Source organism: Littorina saxatilis, linkage group LG7, assembly GCF_037325665.1.
Source record: "Littorina saxatilis isolate snail1 linkage group LG7, US_GU_Lsax_2.0, whole genome shotgun sequence".
Lineage (NCBI taxonomy): Eukaryota > Metazoa > Mollusca > Gastropoda > Littorinimorpha > Littorinidae > Littorina > Littorina saxatilis.
In genome coordinates, this window is record NC_090251.1 from 17,169,611 (window position 1) to 17,191,143 (window position 21,533).

At 42.8% G+C, this 21,533-nt stretch overlaps 1 protein-coding gene across 3 annotated transcripts in view; it reads right to left on the reverse strand.

The window, feature by feature from the left end:
- LOC138970824 (transcription factor ets-4-like) overlaps positions 1 to 21,533 on the reverse strand; it is a 34,927-nt gene that overhangs the window by 35 nt on the left and 13,359 nt on the right. The window contains exons 1-6 of one of the 3 annotated variants that reach the window (XM_070343361.1): positions 12,687 to 12,839; positions 11,394 to 11,494; positions 10,351 to 11,041; positions 9,697 to 9,897; positions 3,968 to 4,156; positions 1 to 2,581 (exon numbers count right to left, since the gene is read on the reverse strand). The exon at positions 1 to 2,581 is cut by the window's left edge and continues 35 nt beyond it. In XM_070343361.1, the coding sequence (XP_070199462.1) occupies positions 2,232 to 2,581; positions 3,968 to 4,156; positions 9,697 to 9,897; positions 10,351 to 11,041; positions 11,394 to 11,494; positions 12,687 to 12,702 (1,548 nt within the window). In that variant the 5' untranslated portion in view covers positions 12,703 to 12,839 and the 3' untranslated portion in view covers positions 1 to 2,231. Of the gene's footprint in view, positions 2,582 to 3,967; positions 4,157 to 9,696; positions 9,898 to 10,350; positions 11,042 to 11,393; positions 11,495 to 12,490; positions 12,634 to 12,686; positions 12,840 to 21,533 lie in introns of those variants that run through there. The other 2 variants (XM_070343363.1, XM_070343362.1) reach the window with 2 other exon arrangements.

The window sequence follows — 21,533 nt, forward strand, 5'->3', positions numbered from 1 at the left end:
ATCAAAAATTAAAGGTAAGTATTATACCATTCTTCGTAACAATATATGTTCTGAGAAAATCAGACAATTTCATGAACGCCAATAACAAATGCTGAAGGAGGCGATGCAATATACAGTATACTGTTTATAACGTGTATACAAGAAATTAATAAAAACACGCTTAAACCAATATACAGTATCAACAATTTTTTTTTCATATTTCAAATCGTGTTGGTGTGGAATATGTAAGGCTGGATGAACAAAAAACAAGTTTGATATCACCCATTGGACAGAAAAATTAAATGCTCATTAAATGCAGAAGTTAACAATCTGAAACAAACAGTTCTATAAGAAAACAATAATATGAAGACATTGCAAATTAACAACGCAAAATACTTTTCAACATGGAAATAGATTTTTGTACCGTATCGTCTGTGCTTTTCTTTCAATGGGGGGGGGGGGGGGGGTAGGGGAGGGGGATATTGTGTTGAATGTTAGAGCAGCTGTTGGAGCGTATTTATAGTTCAGCGACAAACATCGCCTTAAACATTTGCTCGGTTCTATTTACATTCAAAAGAAGAAAAAACATCGACTGAGACAACTTGCAACTAATAGGTGTTTCAGATTCTTTTTAAATGCTGCCTTTGTGCAAACAGTGGGTTTGGAAGGTAGTTTTGCTGCATGCGAGAACTTGAAGAGTATGCATTTGAACAGTTTCCATTTGAAAAGAGTGCATTTGCTCACTAGAAAAAGAGAACGGGCAGGGGGTAACAGATGGATAAACTTATTTCATACTCCTCTTGTGTTAGATAAATCTCAACAAACTCAGCAAAAAACAAACTTGTGGGGGAAAATGCATGTAAGGAAAAAGGAAACAATCCGGATTTCATATGAACTGAAAATTGGTTTCAGTTTTAAAATTAGCATTTCTTAAAGCAGCAGTATTTCGTTATTTACACAAATAATATGAACTCTTCTAGAAAGTTTTCTTGAAGTTCACATCAATCTACAGTATTATTATGACAGCATTCATTCATTATTTTGTCAATGCAACATATTAGAATTGCCATAATTTTGTCGTAGACAAGGAACGTAATTTTCTTTTTAACAACAAACGATATGTACAGGGCTGCCATTTGAATATTGCACGTTCGAGATTAATTTTGTACATGATGTGCCAAAGTTCTCAAATGAGACACATACCCAAAATACAAATTTCTCAAATGGTTTGATCGAGTCGAATGACTCGTGACAGGATGTGAATGTTTATCACAGACATTTCAACCTCCTCCTCTGTCTGTCTTTCAGCTGTTAATGATACACTTATCTCTTGGTGATTTCTCTTTCATTTTCTTTTATCCCCCTTTTTTTTAATTGAAAATCATACCTAGCTTTTTACATCCTAAAACAGCCAGATATGGCAAGATCAGCGTTTTATGTACTAATCGCTTGGAACTAGGATAAGGTTCCTTTAAAACCAAAATCATACTGAAGTTTACTTTCTTGATATTCTGGTAATCGATTCTCAAAAGAATCGTCAGCCACATTACTAAAACAGTTATCTACATCCTTTAACGTTGCCATAGCAAACCAAACAGCCGTCACTTCACAACTCAAACTTCGATTGGCGAGAGGATTTTTAAATGCTCTCGCTCAAAACCAGATCGAGTGTGTTGAAATGCTTTAACTCTCATGTTTTCAAATCCAAACACAAACCAATTTCTTCCACATTCTCACAACTTGCGCACTGTCATGCACCTCAAATAAAATCTGTCAACTTCAAAACTGTTCATTCGCTTCGGGGTGAGGGTTCCAGAGTGAAACCCCCCATGCTGTGCTTTGAGTCACAGCGCACCAAGAACCCCTTTGAGACTCCTGTCCTGTACCATCTGAGTCGACTTGCTGAGCCACAGCTCACGAGCTTCAAGCCCTCCTCTCCTCCTCCGAGCAACGTCAAAAAGGTAGCATTGCTTCAGCAAGAGTAGCTTGTTTTGCCTTGCTTCGTGTATCGTTGCTTTGCCCGGGGCAGTCATGCATTGCTTTGCTTAGCTTTACGTAGCTTAGCTTAGCATAGCTAAGATTAGCTTAGATTAGCTTAGCTTAGCGTGGTTATAAGCTTTGCTAAACTTTAAGACAGTTCAGCTCAGCGTTTGCTCCACCAACATCCGCAACACAAAACGAGAGATCTCGGAATAACAAGTGGAAGGTTTCCCTCCAAACTATCAAACCGACTTCGGTACAAAAAGTCAGGTCTATAAGTAAGGCGTGCAGAACTGATAGACAAGGCGCTTGGACATCTCGGTCTTCTTGATGATACCCTTCTTGTAGTACTGGCGGACAGAACGGCTCAGCTTGTCATAGTTCATGGCAGGCCTGTTTTTCCTGCGACCCCAGAACTTGGCCACCTTGGAAGAGTCTTCGATCTTGAAGATGCCCTTGCTGCGGTCGATCCATTTGATGCAGGACTGGTAGTTCTCTGGGTCGTCGAGGAGCTCTCGGAGAAACTGCCACAGATGGATGGTCTGCTTGCCGGTACGAGCGCCACGGTGAGGGGTTGTCACGTGACTTGGTGCATTGTGGGAAACCTCTTGGTGAGCCTGGTCTGTAACACGCAGAGAGAAAGAAATTCTTGATTAGCTTTCTGTCAAGAACACCAGCATAAGGCACATTGGTACATCAGGCCTAAGAAATGCATTGTTACTACGGAGCAGATTGTTCACGAGGAAAACCACGAAGTTATTTCATCTATTGACAAGAAAATGAAAACATAACAAAAACAAATGCTTGTGTTGTATTGAATTTCGGCGAAACAAAGCCTTTTAAGAGAATACCAATTTTCCTTATCACCCCACCCGATTCCCCATTATCTAAAAATGAAAGGGTCAGCCTGTGACATTTCTAAGCTGTCACTGCGCGGCGTTAACTTGCTGCAAAGTCGTACGCACTTTACGCATTCTAACAGTGCTGTCTATAGCTGCCTTGACCTTAATTTTGCTAACCTCAGCCATTTCTAAAGACGAAAAGACAACAAAAGAGTCCTGCTTGCGCAGACGCGTTGTCAACTATTCATATTGTGGTTGAGTGAATTTCTCAGGAAATCTCTTCGCTTTTGTAGACAACTTTTCGGTGTGTGTTGTCTAAATCTCTTCTGCGCAAATGTTCTTTAACAAATAATGATAATCAAAATGTGCATAGGTGAGTGTGAATCTATGCCGGTAAAAGTTCAACACAGGGTGTGTGCTAGTGCAATCGCTGTTTAGGGTTTATTCGACCATATTCCATTAACATTACTGTTCGGTGCGTTTCAGCGTGCTGAAATTAACTGTGACCCGACCTACACAGCCGCTCTCTAGATTCGCTGTCATTTTCTTCAGTGTCCCCAATTCAGGACAAAGTGTGGATGTATCAAGCTGTATCCCTCGACAAGTTTTTACTTTTGCCCACAAAGACATTCTTCACGGATTACTTTACCCGTGGGGTCACCGGGGAACCTCGTCTTATGTCACGATAACCTTTTGTCGTCTGCTGGTGAGTATTCTCGCGTGTATGCATGCCACTGTCTTGCTGTTAGTGTTACATGGTGGAATAAGTGCGCATATAAATGAGACAGATCTACTCGTTCCCTCGTTCGCTTAGCTTGACACGAAACAATTACAAGCTCGTAAGCCTCATAAAACGGAGCAAGTGTTGCATGTTGCGACACAAGACATGAACTTATTTCGTGACTCAGCTCCGTGTATCAAAAAGTAAAGGGGCGTTGTGAGTCACACCCCGGTCTTGTGTGCATTTGTTTACTGTCTCCCCTCACACTTAGTAAATCACAGATGACGTCACAACGAAAACATCACATATGACATCCCAACAAAAACATCTCAGATGACGTCACAACAATAATAACATCACAGATGACGTCACAACGAAAACATCTCGGATGACGTCACAGTAAGAACACCTCAGATGACGCCACAGTTTTAAAAAGAATACTTACATGCAGCAATGAAGTTCTCCTCGTCCGATGACATTGTGGATGATGACTGCGATCCTGTGCTGGGAGCGGGAGAGGTGGAGTACGTCTGGTAGGGATCGACTGGGCGCACGCAGGTCTTGTCGTCAACTAACTGAGAGAAGAAAGCGCGCTTTTCCTCGATTGGCGTTTCAGGCTTATCGAATTCAGCGGCTGCAACACACACACAGAGAAAATTCTGGTCAAATTCAGTGCAAACATAATTATTACGTTCAGTTTGTTTGGTCAGATTCTGTTTTGAACCTGGTAGATATGTATCACCATCCCCCAAAAGCAGTCTCTTGTGGTGTTTTTTTAAAAAGAGAGAGAGAGAGAGAGAGAGAGAGAGAGAGAGAGAGAGAGAGAGAGGGGGGGGGGACAGAGAGAGAGAGATCAAATCAAATCAAATCAAATCAAATTTTATTTTTCGAGGGTTGTGGCGTAAGCAATACAACGAGCTTTTTTTCAACCAGCCCTCGCCCAGAGAGGGGACTAATCTAATCACATATTTACACGGATATTAACGTAGAAAAAAAGGTAGAGAAAAACAACAACATATGAATATTTACACAGAGAGAGAGAGAGAGAGAGAGAGAGAGAGAGAGAGAGAGAGAGAGAGAGAGAGAGAGAGAGAGAGAGAGAGAGAGAGAGAGAGAGCAAAACATGACGTCAGCCAACCATCTGTACCACCAAAGGCTCGCACCAAAGTAGATTTATATCTTTCGTTTTATTGTGGTTCTTGTTTTGCTTCGTGTAATTTGGCCTCCGCCCCTTTTTATTTTTCTTTCTTTCTAAGATAATGTATGAATCTACTTAAAACTAAAACGGGACTTCGTGCGCGTAGCGAGGTGCCTGTCTATAACATCTGCGACCAACGCACAACAGCAAATTAGAATCGAGTGTAAATCTATAAATTGAGCAAACTGGATGAAAGAGTATAACTTATCACTGTCAACATTGACATAAGCAGAGAAAAACTCTCCTTGGGAGACTAAACTGTATAAGGCACGCACGCACAATATTGCGCGCACTCTCGGATTACGCACAGACATTCTCTCTCTCTCTCTCTCTCTCTCTCTCTCTCTCTCTCTCTCTCTCTCTCTCTCTCTCTTCCGGTCAAAGAGAAGACCATTAGTTTAATCTAATATTCAGGTCAAAGGCACCAGAAGCAATACCACCACGGTTTTCAATCAAACTTATTTTTATTTTTATTTTCATTTTTATCTTGTTGCATTAATCTATCCAGCCAAACACCAGAAACTCTAGAACTCATTACTTGAAATCGCTCTTAACTCGACACAATCAGATTCCAAAATCCGGGTATCCTGATACTAATCGAGTCCGCGAATTGGTTGTGGTGGCCGAGACGTGGATCGATGGCGAGTTCCCAGAATTCCTGGCTCGGCCCGCACAATAACAACAACATTTCCACCACAACCATCCATTCATACAAAACTAGCCAGTGGCTGGTCCGCAAACGAGCGAAAAGGGGAATCCCCTTCCAAGCCGCGGCGGGGTCAGTTGTGACGTAAATAAATTACCTAACTTTATGACGCGCGCGGCGGTTACACAGAGTTTGTATTTATGTTGTTACGCTGAGTTTGTATTTATGTTTTTACGCTGACTTTTGCTTGCGTGGATTAAGAAGTAGGCCTACTCAGTGCCATACTGCGCAGGTGCGTAGGAGTTGAGACTTGTGGACGTTCGTAAGCAATTATTGTAATTATCTTTTAACTGTTTTGGGGTTTCTCGAAGCATGAGTTGGAATGTGCTATGGATACGTCGTAAACAGTTACAATAAGCTTGATTTTAGGCTACTTCACAGGATAGGTTGAAAACAAACTAGGACAAGAGGTGCGAACAGTGGGGGGAGAGAGGGGGGGGAGGTGCCATTCATCGCGAATAAAGTATAGTTTTAAACCAACCATAAGTGTTTACGCTGAATAACTGACAAGCATCAAGAGAATGGTTTAACGAGTTCTGCTTTGATCAAAAACGACATGACAAATAATGAATCCATCTTAACTGGATGAAAGGGCTACACGAAAACAATGTTATCCACAGGCACCTAAAACTTGAAATGTTTCACACAAAAACACACGTTTGAACACTGTAATGAGACAAATACTAGAGCTGTCTCGTATGAAGTGCAACGAAAAACATGTTAAGGGCCCTGTGTTGTTGTCGTATATTCGTCACAGACTATTACTTTTGTCAACTGACACTGATATTAAAGAAACGTTGTCTCGAAACTGGGCCACAAGCACGAGTACTGATGACGTGACACACTTGTCTTGTCAATTTCCAACACAGTGGCTCCCCCTCCCCCCTCCTTGTAAAAAAAAATATCATTTAAGATCTCCTGGTATCTCCCCCCCCTCCCCCTCCCTTCCAGCTTCAGTTTTCCAGATTTTCTGTAAATAATTTCTGTACCTTCGATTCATTTACACTTTTTAAAACATTTTCTCTGATTTTTCGCGGTTGTAAAAAGTTTCAGCTGAATAGCTACCCCCCCCCCCCCCTCCTCCCCCGCCCACACTGCACACTAACGTACGCACACACGACTTTCCCATCTCCCCCTTGTCTCGCTCGTTGAGTTTATAATTGTGGCGATGGTCTTGCTCTGACAAACTCTCGCAGCAGGAAAAACACGGCAATAAATTGTTTTCTCACCTAAAGGCAGGAGTCTACATTAGATATGCAAATTAAGCACCGTGGCCGCGTCACTTCATGAAAAGACTAATGGGTCTTGTGGTTTAGTGGTTGTGACAGTGTTAGGAAATTAGCCATAGATTGATTTTTAGTTTATTTGTATAATGGTTTGCACCCGCTGACTGCATTATTTTCAAAATCAGGTACCGCAGGACTCTGAGACGTTCACAAGAACCCAGTCCTCTACGAAAGAAGAAGAAGAAGAAGGTAGTGAGCGTCAAAGACAGTTATGTTAACGATAGGCGATCGGTTTGACTTTCTCTGGCTCAGTCTGTGTTTGCATTTAGTGGAGCGACTAAATTATTCTGGATAAAATAATTCAACCACTTTACACTGCTGCCATTTGAACCAACACTCCGAAAATTCGAATACATTTCACCCCTGACTGATGAAACACCTCCATATGTTGACCTCTTATCAACAGATCCGCTGCCTGCGTATTTTAGACACCTTCCTCAGCTCTCTCTCTCTCTCTCTCTCTCTCTCTCTCTCTCTCTCTCTCTCTCTCTCTCTCGCGGCTGTTGCCGTTTTTATATTATTCTAAATCCAGCTTGAACTTGCGAATCTAGTAAAGATTGCTTTTTGTGTGATTTCTTTTTCTGTTTTGAAAACTGTGCGTCAGAGACCCAGACAGCCTAAGACAGTGCGAGAGGGAGATGGGGGGGGGGGGGGGGGGTCGGAGAAAGAGAGGGGGGAGAGCGAGACACAGAAAGTCAGGGTGACAAAGAGAGACAGGCACTGAGACAGAGAGATAGTGGATGAGGGGAGGGGTCTTATTTGTGTGGAGACTGTTCGTATTGAAAGAACGCGAATCACAGACATATATTATACAAATCGCCAAGAGTTGAGTAAGAAAGTCGGTGGAGCGTGAAGCATTCTCACAGCAGGTATTTATAACAACGACATGACCAAACAAAAAGCTGAAAGCAGGTTTTGTTTAGCCCTTTTCATGCTTCAGTGATCATTGAGGTCATCATGCAAGTACTTGTTTTGTCTTTCCTTCAGACTCACAGGCCGCGGTTCGGTATGGTAAAATAACAATTTAAATGCATGCAATAATTGACGCCTGAAAGCAAAGTCACCGACTGATAGAGAAACAACATCGAACGCACAGAGAGAGAGAGAGAGAGAGAGAGAGAGAGAGAGAGAGAGAGAGAGAGAGAGAGAGATTCAGAGCAGACGACAGAGACCTTCCCAGCAGACGACAGAGCGAAACAGGGGAGAGAAATCTCCAGGTGGTAGCAGACGTCACAAGCCTGTACTTTCACTGTCACATGCATCTAACGGGTGTGGTAAACAATGCGAACGGAATGGGAGGGTCGAGAACGAGGTTTGTTTTTAGGGAAAGGGATGCTTCATGAAAGATGTGAAACTTCGAAACAAGGTCAAATGTCCTTGTGACGTCGAAACACAATTTCTCAACCCGGTGTTTTTAAGTGTGATATGGAAATAAATATACTGCGCATGAGAAATGACGGAAGATGTTTTGTTTTGAGATGGAGATAAAGAAACAAATCTCTCTCTCTCTCTCTCTCTCTCTCTCTCTCTCTCTCTCTCTCTCTCTCTCTCTCTCTCTCTCTCTTCTAATACATCTTTCTTTTTATTTTAGAGTAATTACGGTCTGCTTCCAATAAATCATTATAACTGTGACACAGCACCTAAGCAACGCGTCAATGCAATTTGGCGCTGGGTTTTTCTTTTCCAATTTGCCTTTTCTCTTTAATTTCTGTTTGTAATTATTCCTGTCTTAGTTTGGTCATACTTTTCCCTGTCATTTTTTTTCTCAGTTTCTCTTTTTCTTCTTTTTCTTTTGTAAATGAGTGGAGCACTTGTCGCGAGATTTATTCACGAGACAACTCGACTAAGTTTTACGTAGGACCGCGAAAAACATTACTTTTATGCATCAATAATATAACACGAGTGACTGGCTGAGACAGTAGTCAGTACAGGTCAAAAGGTTGCCGAGACCGATTTTGACTCAAACTGCGATGATAAGATCGCCAAAGTTGTCCGGCTTGTCCACTGACCACTCATGATGTTTGATAACCGCAAAGTGACCTTCCTTTCACTCACTGTAGAGTGGTCAAGGTTTCTTCCTGGTTGTAAAAGTGCCGCACGCATCGCTGAATTGTTTTGGTGTTTGCTGGCTCCGTGGAGTTTGTCAGTTTAGCTCACTCGGAGAGATTTAGAGAAACGGAGAGAGAGAGAGAGGGGGGAAGAGAGATAGAGATTCAGACAGACAGACAGACAGAGATGGAGAGAGAGAGAGAGAGAGACAGACAGACAGACAGACAGACAGAGAGGGAGACACAGAGACAGACAGACAGAAACAGACACAGAGACAGACACAGAAACAGAGAGACAGACACAGAGACAGACAGACAGACAGACAGACAGAGGGGGAGACAGAGAGACACAGAGAGAGACAGACAGAGACAGACACAGAGACAGACACAGAGACAGACACAGAGACAGACACAGAGACAGACACAGAAACAGAGACAGACACAGAGAGACAGACATCATATCACAGACAGATCCGACATATACTGGCACAGAAAAAGAGAGAGACAGAAACACGACACAGAGGGATAACTGACAACAAACTAAGATCAACAACCGCCGACACACACACACACACACACACACAACACTATTTAATCCAATGCCTGCGAGTTCAAAATAAAAGTACCACTACCTACACACAATCAAAGGACAAACACCCACAAAACCCAACATTCAAACAAACCAAGGACAAACACACACAAAACCCAACATTCAAACAAACCAAGGACAAACACACACAAAACCCAACATTCAAACAAACCAAGGACAAACACCCACAAAACCCAACATCCAAACGAAACAAACCAAGGACAAACACACACAAAACCCAACATTCAAACAAACCAAGGACAAACACACACAAAACCCAACATCCAAACAAACAAAGTATCAGAAATGGTCAAACAGTGCTGCAAGTGTCCAGTGGATGTACTCACTCATCTTCCAGATGTCCAGAGTAGAATGCAAGTGTTTTCCGACCTCGCCCGACACTCTACTTTCGAAGTCGGGAAGCTGCATCCGACACAGAATCTTGCCTTCAACGTTGAAGAGCAGCGCGCAATCAGAAGACATGTTGTTTTTCCTGCAGGTGTATTCGACCCATTTGATCGAGTCCTGGTGCGACCAATTGAAGGGATCTGCAAAGAGCATTTTATGACAAATCTTTATTTTAAAAGGGTGTCTAATTGGGTTGTTTTTTGTTTTGTTTTTTTAGCAGAATGATGAGGAACGAGATGAGAGAGGGGGAGTGGGAGAGAGAGAGAGTGACTGGGGGGGGGGGGGTTGAGATAGAGAGAGAGAGAGAGAGAGAGAGAGAGAGAGAGAGAGAGAGAGAGAGAGAGAGAGAGAGAGAAAGAAAGACAGACTGACGGACACACACACACACCCGCAAACACACACACAAACACACACATAAACACACATACCAACACCAACACCACCACAACAACAAAAACAAAGCAAACACACCCAGCCCCATCTCACCCAGCCCCATCTCACCCCCCCCACACACACACACACACACACACACAGAGCCAAACAGACAAAAGAACCAATACCCCCACCCAGCTCATGCAGATCGACAAACTCACCGGTAGAGACGCCACATTCCTCAGCGGCGTTAGCGATTTCTTGACGGATGCTCCCAAGAATCCCTTGCTGGAACTCTTCCTGTTGTGATTGTTGGAGATTGTCGTACGGCATCGGCTGGTACATGGGTTGCTGATACGTATATTCACAGGGAGGCTCCAGTTTCACCACCGGCATTGGGCAATAGCCCGCGGAACTGTGGCTACTGCTACTCGTGAGAGAATTGTCCTCGTCACTGTGAAAAGAACGCTGGTCCATGTCGTAGATGTCTTTAGGATTGGCATACTCAACGCCGCCGCTGCTACGGTTTGGAGACCGGCCTTCGTACAAGGGCATATTTGCAAAGCCCCTTTGGACTAGGCGACACTGAGGATCGACCTGGGTGACTGTACCTCCCGACATCCCTGTGATGTTTGTTTTGTGCAAAAGGTTTGGTGGCATCGGGGTTTCCATCGGCTGGCAGCGCATCATGTCGTTGTGATTAGGGTAAGCTTTGTTGTCGCTGTGGTTGTTGTGGTTGTTGGTGTTATTGTTGTTGTTGTTGTTGTTGGCGGTGGTGGGTATGAGGTCCGAGCGGACCCTGGCCTCATCTGTTTCCTCCAGGTACCAAAGGCCGTCTTCCATTCCCAGGAAGTTTCTGGTTCTGTTGGCTTCCTCTCCGTAGCTCCACCCGAGCCCATCTCCGAGTCCGTACTGCCGACAGAAACGAGAGCGTTTAGTTTAAGCAACCATGCACATACTACTGAGCAATGAAACCCTGTGTCCAAATCCGACAAAAAGCTCATGAATATGAAACGGCAAATCTCGATAGTATTGTGGTTAGTCGTCTTTGACTAAAGAAACACACACTGAAATAAGACAAGGGGGAAAAAAAGCCATGGCAATAATACAAATTCTCAGATTTGTTAGATATTTTTAATTTCACTTAATTCATTTATTAAAAATAATGTATGTCTTTTTTATCAAAGACTTGGGGAAGTGAGCATTGTGCAATGAAGTGAAGTACAAATCTTGAACAATACAAGCAACACAAATGTACACCCACCTTCTGTTTATCCATGATGTCTGACGATTCCGGTAGATCACAGAATAATCCTGAGTCTACCTGATCTTTGATGAGCAGGTACTCGCTAATTACTCCAAAATCTGCACAGGTAAGAAACAAAACCACACCATTAAGTTTCCCTTCCGGCGTAATGACGAGACCGCGCATGTCTACCAGCGCGCGCACGATCATAAATCGTCAATGGACTATAAAAGCCAAGGCCATTGAAGGTCTTTGGGACGCCCCTTAGCGTATCACCAATTCTTGTCCCAAATAGAAACATTTTCTGAGAGGATGTTAACTCCCCCCTTTAGTTAAGGTCTTTGGGAGACTATTTTCGCTACAGGCTTTTAGTTTTAACTATAAAAAGCCGAGGGAAAAAAAACATGCATTGTACTGTTTCCCTCTCAGCAATGCAATGCAAACCTGATGGTGGAACTATAAGCTGCACTATACGTTTACTACAAACGCATTACGAACTATAGATCAGTGCACAAACAAGAACGTTTGTAGTCACTTTTTTCTTCGTAATATGATTTTTTATTTTTTTGAATACTAAATCCAAAATCCAAATTGTCTGTTTTGTTTTTTCCTTTTCCTCTTCGTTTATATGTGCACAAGAAATTTTATTTTAAATAGTTTATCGTCATTTTTGTTTCCAAGGCAAAGTAATTTATTCTATGTTTTAGACTTCAGATATCTCCAACTCTGCATGGAAAGAAAATAGCATGCATTATCTTATGCCGTTTCCTTGTATTACATTGTTTGGCCCATCAACAACTTGATATAAACAAAAGCAAAAACAAAGAGACAACAACAACCACAAAATGTAGAAAGAAAAAAAAAGCTAGAGATAAGGGACAAGAATAACAGATATCTAAAACGAGTCGACGGAAAACATAAACAGATCAACAGAGAAAAGCTTCTTAAGTGCCGAAAGTGCACTTTTCTTTCAACTACTAGTTTCCACACTTTCTGTTTTGGTGCAGTTGTATAGTGAGGCATCCACGCAAAGTCGAGTAAAATCAGTTTTATGAATGAAAACTTGTTTTGCTTCCGTACGTATTTCAGCAAAAGTAAAATCAAACAACACTTGCATTTCGTAGTTTCGCAGCGTCCACTTAAAGTCGAGTAAGATCAATTTTATGAATGAAAGCTTTTGCTTCCTTATGTATTTCAACAAGAGAAATCAATCAACACTTTTTTGGTTGCAATTCGTAGTTTCGCGGCGAAGTATATATCATTATAACTGCACACTAGTGCAATACAAGGAAATATAACATGCTCGCTTACCGGCACAGCTAGGCATGACTGTAGGCACACTGTTTCAGTTTCTGTTTATAAACCGAAGAACACAATTCAATCTGCTATATTCTCCGAGTGCTATTGAGATGGGGAAAACACCGAACAGTAAACTTGAATGTGGGCTCGCCACGCAAAACCTCAGCTATATACCGAGACTTGACGGTGACCCACTTTCTGAGAACCAAACGCACAGATAAGGGAATCCTGGGGCCCTAGCAGGGGTATAATATACAACCCGCCGCGCGCGTTTCGTCCTTGATACAGGCAAATCGCGCTCAGCCCTGCGCCTTATTTCACCAGAATGTAAACCAATCATAACCATTATCGCCCGAAAAGCTCAGTCTCTCTCACTAAAACAAGGATTTTGATCGCAGCTACGATATTTGAAACGGAAAAAAAGTTGCGATGTATTACTTGCCACGACAACAGTAACCTCGACAGGGCCTCAATTGCTGCCCAAATATGGGATCTGATGGTTGTTGCACTGGCGTTTATTTTTACTCACTCGGGAGATTCCCTCGAGAGGGCTGTGCGATTGGCTGAAGGTTGGACCAATGGGAAGCAGCGTACGGTCTGGTAAACAAAGTTATTTATCTGGCTAAAGGCCTCCTGGGTCAGCCGTGTCACGCAGTACGGCGAAATACAATTCACGTTTTACTATTAAGCCTTTTCAGCGCTACACATACTTTAAAAAAAAAGTTGCGAATTACCGGCCGGTGTGGAGAAAGCGAGAGGGGAGGGGAAAGAAGGGGGTAGGGATTGGGTGGGATCAGTGGGAAGGAGAGGGGAGGTAGAGAGATAATAAAGACAGAGAGAGAGAGAAAAAGAGAGAGAGAGAGAGAGAGAGAGAGAGAGAGAGAGAGAGCTTGTTAATGAATGAGTGAATGTGCCGCACTGCGTGTGTGCCGAATATCAATGTGTGTGTGTGTGTGTGTGTCGTGCCAGTTCCACACTAATATTTACCGCTGACAGGGGGGTAAACGTTTATATTTTGAAAAGCCGGGGGGAGGGGGGCCTACAATTTAATCGGCGGCAATGGGATTGGCTTACAGATTTCTATATATATTCTTTTTTTAACGAAGCGTAGCGTTAGATTAGGGGCAGTATTCACAATTAATGGAGAGAGAGAGAGAGAGAGAGAGAGAGAGAGAGAGAGAGAGAGAGAGAGAGAGAGAGAGAGAGAGATGTCAGGTATTTCACAATCGTGGCTACGGGATAGGCCTTTTTGTTTAACCGTGCGGAGAGCGAGCGAGCGATTGAGACACAGAGAGAGAAAAGAGAGAGAGAATTTCTAGCTGCTACGGCCTCGAGATAGCACGGACATTGTGTAGAAGGGCTATTCTGCAGAGCCGCTGTGTGCCATTTTGTGACATGCATTTTCAGTATTTTAAATCATTATAACCTATATTAAAATTGCAACTAGAATGTGTTCTCTGTACTTTTTTTTAGGAATACTCCAGTACTAATGATAAAGACCTGCAACAAAAAACACAGTACATATTTTAGTCTTCTCTTTTATAATTGTTAGTGTTCAAATCCATGTCACAACCATTGGTTTCCATGTTACGAAGTTGATGCACTTTTAAACCCTTGTCATTTACAGAACGCAGACCAAATGTGCAAGTATTTCTAATTCTTTATCTGCATGCCAATTAAGGTAATATATGGAACCAGTTCCTATTAATCTAATCAAGTTGTATGGTTACCGGTCGGGGATGTAGCTCAGTCGGTAGCGCGCTGGATTTGTCAGTATCCAGTTGGCTGCTGTCAGCGTGAGTTCGTCCCCACGTTTGGCGAGAGATTTATTTCTCAGAGTCAACTTTGTGTGCAGACTCTCCTCGGTGTCCGAACACCCCCGTGTGTACACGCAAGCACAAGAGCAAGTGCGCACGAAAAAGATCCTGTAATCCATGTCAGAGTTCGGTGGGTTATAGAAACACAAAAATACCCAGCATGCTTCCTCCGAAAACGGCGTATGGCTGCCTAAATGGCGGGGTAAAAACAGTCATACACGTAAAATTCCACATTATTCTGACACCGGACCAACCAGTCCTGGCACTAACCGCATAATGCCAGACGCCAGGCGGAGCAGCCACTAGATTGCCAATTTTAAAGTCTTAGGTATGACCCGGCCGGGGTTCGAACCCACGACCTCCCGATCACGGGGCGGACGCCTTACCACTAGGCCAACTGTATTCACGGTGAAACTGTGACACTTCATAATCAACTAGGCAGATGAGTTTGAGTGCATACCTTGTGATGAGACCGTTTATCGTAAAACCATTTATATGACTGGAAAGGCCATCCATTCCCCTACCATATTTAGCAAACAAATTGATTTGACATTAAACAGTGTCAGGTCTGTACACTGACACCATCTAAAATCGTATGACTATGTCATTTCATTTTCATTTTCATTTCCATGTAATTCAATCTGTTTGTTGAATATTGTTAGGGGATCGATGGCCTTGACAGTAATATAACTTGTTTGACAATAGTCTCATCACAAAGATCAAAACACCCAATCACAAACTGGTTGTGGTAAAAGTAAATTTTAAGGGGCTTATTGTCTGTCAGGTCTTAATTGCCTATATTGGACATGAATTGGTTTATTCGATTCGAGTTTTACACCCTCACGGCTTTTTGATGTTTGCGTGTTTGGGTGGTATCAGCCATCTGCACTTATGGTAGAATGACCAAGATCTTTAACGTGCCATTGTGGTGACACGGGGGTGGGAGATGGATACTGTCTCTGGGTCTGCACATAAAGTTGACCCGTGTCTGTCCCGGCCCGGATTCGAACCAGCGACCTCTCGATCACAAGTCCAGTGCTCTACCACCTGAGCTACCACGCGCCAGTCTGCTTTTATACCCGGTGTAACGGCGATTACATATGACCTGGGTGAGACATGAAGCCTGTGCTGCGACTTCTGTCTTGTGTGTGGCGCACGTTATATGTCAAAGCAGCACCCCCCTGATATGGCCCTTCGTGGTCGGCTGGGCGTTAAGCAAACAAACAAACAAACCGTGAATACACTTTCTATCACCAGTGTTAAACCCACCGTGACATAGCAAGTAGCATGTGCTACGTTTGCTAGTGGTTTTGCTATGTCACCGTGCGTCATAATTTGTTCAAAACTCGTTCCAGAAAGTGTGTTCACAGCGGAAATTGTGCATAATTTAGGGTGTAAAAAGTTGTTAGAACCTGGTCGAAAAAAACCTGATTGCACAAAACTTTCTTTTAACGAATAAGCTTTCCATCCGTTCTCATAATTATAATCATAAAGAACGAATGGTGAGAAGACATGTTATTATCTAGCATTTATTGAACCTGTCATTGGAAAGCAGGATAATTAATTAATTAATTAAATCTCATATCTGCAACAACGGCTCGAGCAGACATGATAACTGATAAGTATAGTGAACTTTCGTCTCCACTTGACCAAACGAAGCTAAAACTTATTTTCGCATATTGCTAAGCCATAAATAACGAAAACAAAACAAAACAAAAAATAGCAAAATAATACGAAAACAGAAAAATAAACACAATAAACACAAGACATTGCCAAATGTAAATTCTGCTTTTTGGAGCTTTGAAATTGAATATTTCTTTGAATAAGCAGTTATGAAATAGTATTGGCCATACATTCATAAACACGATTAGAAATCATGTTGATACATGTTTTACTTGTGACAGGACACGTTAAGTCGACTATCCATCTGAGTGATAATGGATTAATAAATGCAGACAGCTCTATAACGGGAAAAAATATTTTTTAAAAATAACGAGGAAAATAATAGTAATACTTTCACTTAAAGAATTCGATTTTCTGATGGTCATAGCAGAAAAGTACGATCTGATTTTTAGCCACTTAAATTGGAAACAATTTAAAGACATACTGACATCGAACGGGAAAGACCGGTCTGAATCTGTTGAGCGGCACTCCGGTTTCTGCGCGGCTGGTTCTGCGAATGTGTCACGCACACTTGAAAAATTTCATGCGACAAGAGGCTCGGCGCATCTGTGTAATCGACCAATCAGGACATAACGGAGCATCAGCGGGTAGCACGCAATCCATTTATGTTAATGAGTATGAAGAGTAAAAGAACATCTATAGAGAACAATAACAGGTTATCGTGTAAACAATACCTCTCACGACAGTGAGTGAGAAAAGTATACAAGTCGCGTAGTAAAGCGAAATGAACACATTATTTTAATCAATCTGTGGAATTCAAAGAATGAATATGGACGCACTGTATTTTTTTTTCACTCAGACCATAGATTGGCCGAAACCCCACGGCCGAGAAAGCGCAGACACAATCGTCTCAGTAACACAAGCCCAATGAACATCATTTGTATATACTGCATTTTCTTTATTTGTGAGCCTGTTTTCAATCTAAACACAAAATAATTATGCAATGGGTTTTTTTAATTCAGGAGATTATGACGAAGACTATATGCAATCATTTTTAAATCTGTTAGCAAAAATTCGATTATAATCCCAAGTTTAATGGACAAACCCATTAAATTACCTGATTTTTTTTTTTAGCTTCTGAGCTGAAATAACACTAATAATAATAATAATTCGAGAATTCATAACGCGCACATATCTCACCACCAGGCGACTCAAGGCGCACTCATACACATTCTTTCGCATTAACAACTCAAGCACACTGATATATACACTTACGAATAAATTACATGAAGATGACAAGGCAACAACACAAACAGAGACACGGCACTCAAAAGTAAGCATGAAAAACAAAAGAAAATTCTAAATAATAATTATGTGCATGGCTATTTACAACTGCTCTGATTTAGGCTTGCGGGTGAGGTGGGGGCGTGTGTATGTGTGTGTGTGTAGCGGGGCACTGTAGTCTGAGGATTATTTAGGGAAAAGAAAAGTCTTGAGGCCAGATTTGAATGCTTCTACGACTGTTGTTGACGGAGTGGGAGAGGTAGTGAGTTCCAGTTGGTGGGGGCTTGAGAGGAAAAAGAGCGTTGGCCTGCAGTTTTGATTTTTGTGTGAGGTATGTTGAGTAGTCCGGAATGAGTCAAAGAATGTTTGACTACAATCAATTTGATTGAACAAATGAGGTCATGGCAGTGCCGCCTCAACTTTATCACACACAAATCTGGATATCACGACGTCCTCAAAGATATTTATCGAAAAAAGAAAAAAGAACGTTCGGGGATAATTATCATCTTGAGGTATTTGTATGTAAAGTTTCATGGAGACTTGTTTTGAAGGGGAGAGGTGTGTGTGTGTGTGTGGGGGGGGGGGGGGTGTTCACCACTGAAACAGTCACTGACGCGACATAAATATGACTAAAGACTCGTGATACTGTCGACAAAGGAATCAAGTGACAATTGCAGAAGATTGTCATCACGTTGCGAAAGTCATGCGCACTTTGAACACGAAAGATGAATCGACAAGTCCGGCTAGCTGGCGCTGGACATTGCATCATGTGATCTGATCATGCAGAAAAAGGGAAAAAGCATGCTGAAAGTTAAAACCTCAGAAATATAGGGGAAGAGAACTGTTGTCATAGACGATCTCCGAAAATAACTCGCTTGTATATACAGTCTAGAGACATCCTGCTTGCTGCCGCGCGAGCCGAGAAAAATTTCCATCTTTATCTTCACTGCGCTAGCTGCAAAACCCCTCCGCGCGGAAGTGTTTTCAGACACATCAGACACAGGGTGTGTATGGGTTTTGAAAGATTGTAACGGGAACAAACATTCCACGGGCAAATCACGAGCGAGGGGTGTGTCTGAAACACGTGGATAAGGAGCACGTGTTGATTGATTTGTCCCCCCCCCCCTAAAAGCAAGGATATTCACTCTTACACAACCGAAACAAAACCAACAGAGTTATTTCCTAATATCGCCTATTGATAAAGGCGTTGACGGGCGCAGTGACGTCGTGGGTAAGACATCGGGTTCCTAATAGGAAGGTCGTGAGTTCAAATCCCGGCCGCGGCATCCTGGTGGGTTAAGGGTGGAGATTTTTCTGATCTCCCGGGTCAACTTATGTGAATACCTGCTAGTGACTTAACCCCCTTCGTGTGTAAACGCAATCACCAGACCAAGTGCGCACGGAAAAGATCATGTAATGCATGTCAGAGTTAGGTGGGTTATAGAAACACGAAAATACCCAGCATGCTTCCCCGAAAGCGGCGTATGGCTGCCTGAATGGCGGGGTAAAAACGGTCATACACGTAAAACTCCACTCGTGCAAAAACATGCGTGAACGTGGGAGTTTCAGCCCATGAATGAAGAAGAAGAAGAGAAGAGAAGAGAAGACAAAGGCGTTGACTTCAAGCCACCTAAACCTTCCATCTCCCAAACGTCAACGTTCATCTTTATTTAAAGACACCGGTTTTTCCCCGTGTAAAAACGATTCGGGATGCCATATGGCCAGGCTTTTACATAGGATAAGACCATTCCTCCATTTGGACATATACCCAAACTCAACTGCCTGAACTAATGTTCGAAGTGTGTCGGTTTTTTTCAAACCCTTTGGACCCGGTCATTTCTTGTCAGCCGTTAGTTTTATTTATCTTAATCTTTTACCTTATTTTTTAAAATTTTTTTAGGGGGGGGGGGGGGTGTGGCATCTATCATCTAATTAGACCACATAAACATCTAAATGGATAGAAACAAGATTTTTTTAAATTTTTTCTTCTGATACGTTGCCATGCACAGCCGTTAGTTTTAAGCGTATGAAGGCAAAGTCTGTGGAAAGAATGACAATCTTCCGTTGCACGGTTCCCGTTCACAAATAACGCCACATCTTTTTGCTGCAGTTCTTAGGTTTCGTATGTGCTCAGATGTTTGACATTGATTTGATGCCTGAGTCGAGTGTATAATTCCTGGCTCCGTTAATATATTCTGGTGTTTCCGTTTCCCCACAAAGATCTGTATCAGTATTTTTTTTCAAACTTCGATAAAAGTGTCGATTTTATTTGTGCATGCTTTGTTCGCAAAGGGCCTTCACAATCGTGTCTGTTTCGATGGTTCTGCACGAACTTAACTGACAGACTGACACAGACTCGTGCGCGCATGTATACTCACGGCCGCAATGCGTACTGGTGCACGCACGCACGCACGCACGCACGCACGCACGTGTACACACACGCAAGCAAGCACCCACGCACGCAAACACGCTTGAACCCATACACACACACACACTAATACACTAACACACACACACACACACACACACACACACACACACACACACACAGAAAGCAAACACATACACACACAAAGCACACACACAAAGCACGCTTGCACGCACACAAACATGCACACGCACGCACGAGCGCCGTCGAACACACACACACACACACACACACACACATGCGCGCGCGCGCGCCCGAACATACGCATTATTTTGCAACTATCCCTCTCGTCTTCCCACAACCTTTACCACAACCACCACCACAACCCTTACTACGCTTATGAATCGGTCCAGACTTTCTACAGCTAATGTCCAATCATATACCCATCCACCCCCCCCCCTCCCCCTCCCCACTCCCCACTCCTCCCCCCCCCCCCTCTTTTCTCCGACCCAACCCATTTCAGCACACAGACACACCACCCAATCCTTGACCTATATTAATACGGATTGAGTGTCAAGCTACACGACAACCAAACATGTCACATTGTGCCGTTAGAAAACTCAACATCCAATGGCATCGATGCGTGCAGGAAACTGACTTTTCTTTCCTTCGGACAAGTCTTATAATGGCGTGTTACGCTAGTCTTCCTCCCTCTCTCCATTCCCCCTCTCTGCCCACCTGTCTGTCTGTCTGTCTGTCTGTCCGTCTGTCCGTCTCTGTCTCTGTGTGTGTGTGTGTGTGTGTGTCTCTCTCTCTCTCTTTCTCTCTCTCTCTCTCTCTCTCTCTCTCTCTCTCTCCCTCTCTCTCTCCCTCTCTCTCTCTATCTCTCTCTCTCTCTCTCTCTCTCTCTCTTCTCTACTCTTGTAATTGAGAGTTACTCTCTTGTCTTCCCTCTCTCCCTCCCCCCTTTCTGTCTGCCTGTCTGTATCTCTCTGTATCTCTCTTTATCTCTCTCTCTCTCTCTCTCTCTCTCTCTCTCTTTCACTCTCTCTCTTTCACTCTCTCCCTCTCTCTCTCTCTCTCTCTTCCTCTCCCCCCCCCCCCCTCTCTCCCTCCCCTCTCTCTCTCTCTCTCTCTCTCTCTCTCTCTCTCTCTCTCTCTCTCTCTCTCTCTCTCTCTCTCTCTCTCTCTCAAGATCAAGATCAAGTGCCCAACTATATTCAGGACCTGTTTCACAGAGTCACAGAAAGGTACGGGTCTATCAAATTTCTACCACCAATACCCAGGATTGATTTGTTCAAAACTAGTCGAGTCTTCTCTGGCTTTGTGGTGTGGAACTCGAATCCGTCTGTGCTAAGATCCGTAACCGCGCTAAAGAGTTCTAAACGAGCACTGCATAATTATTATATATGTCTACCTAGATGGTAATGCTAGTCTTAACACATGCAAGTAGCTGTCAACAATGGGCAAAGCTTGATGAACTACAAAATATGTTGTGAATTAAATGTATTATGTGTATCAATTGATGTTGCGATATTTCCATCATCATCATCATCAATCATAATCATCATCATCATCAGCATCATCATCATCATCATTTAAAAACCATTATAATCATTGTAGGCATTAGTGTCAACGTTGGTATGGTGTGGATTTTACCGTCGATCACTTTACATGTGTAACCACAATCAACATGTTGCATGTTTTGCTTGCTTGCTGATTGCTTGCTTGCTTGCTTGCTGATTGCTTTTTTATTTTGTATTTGTA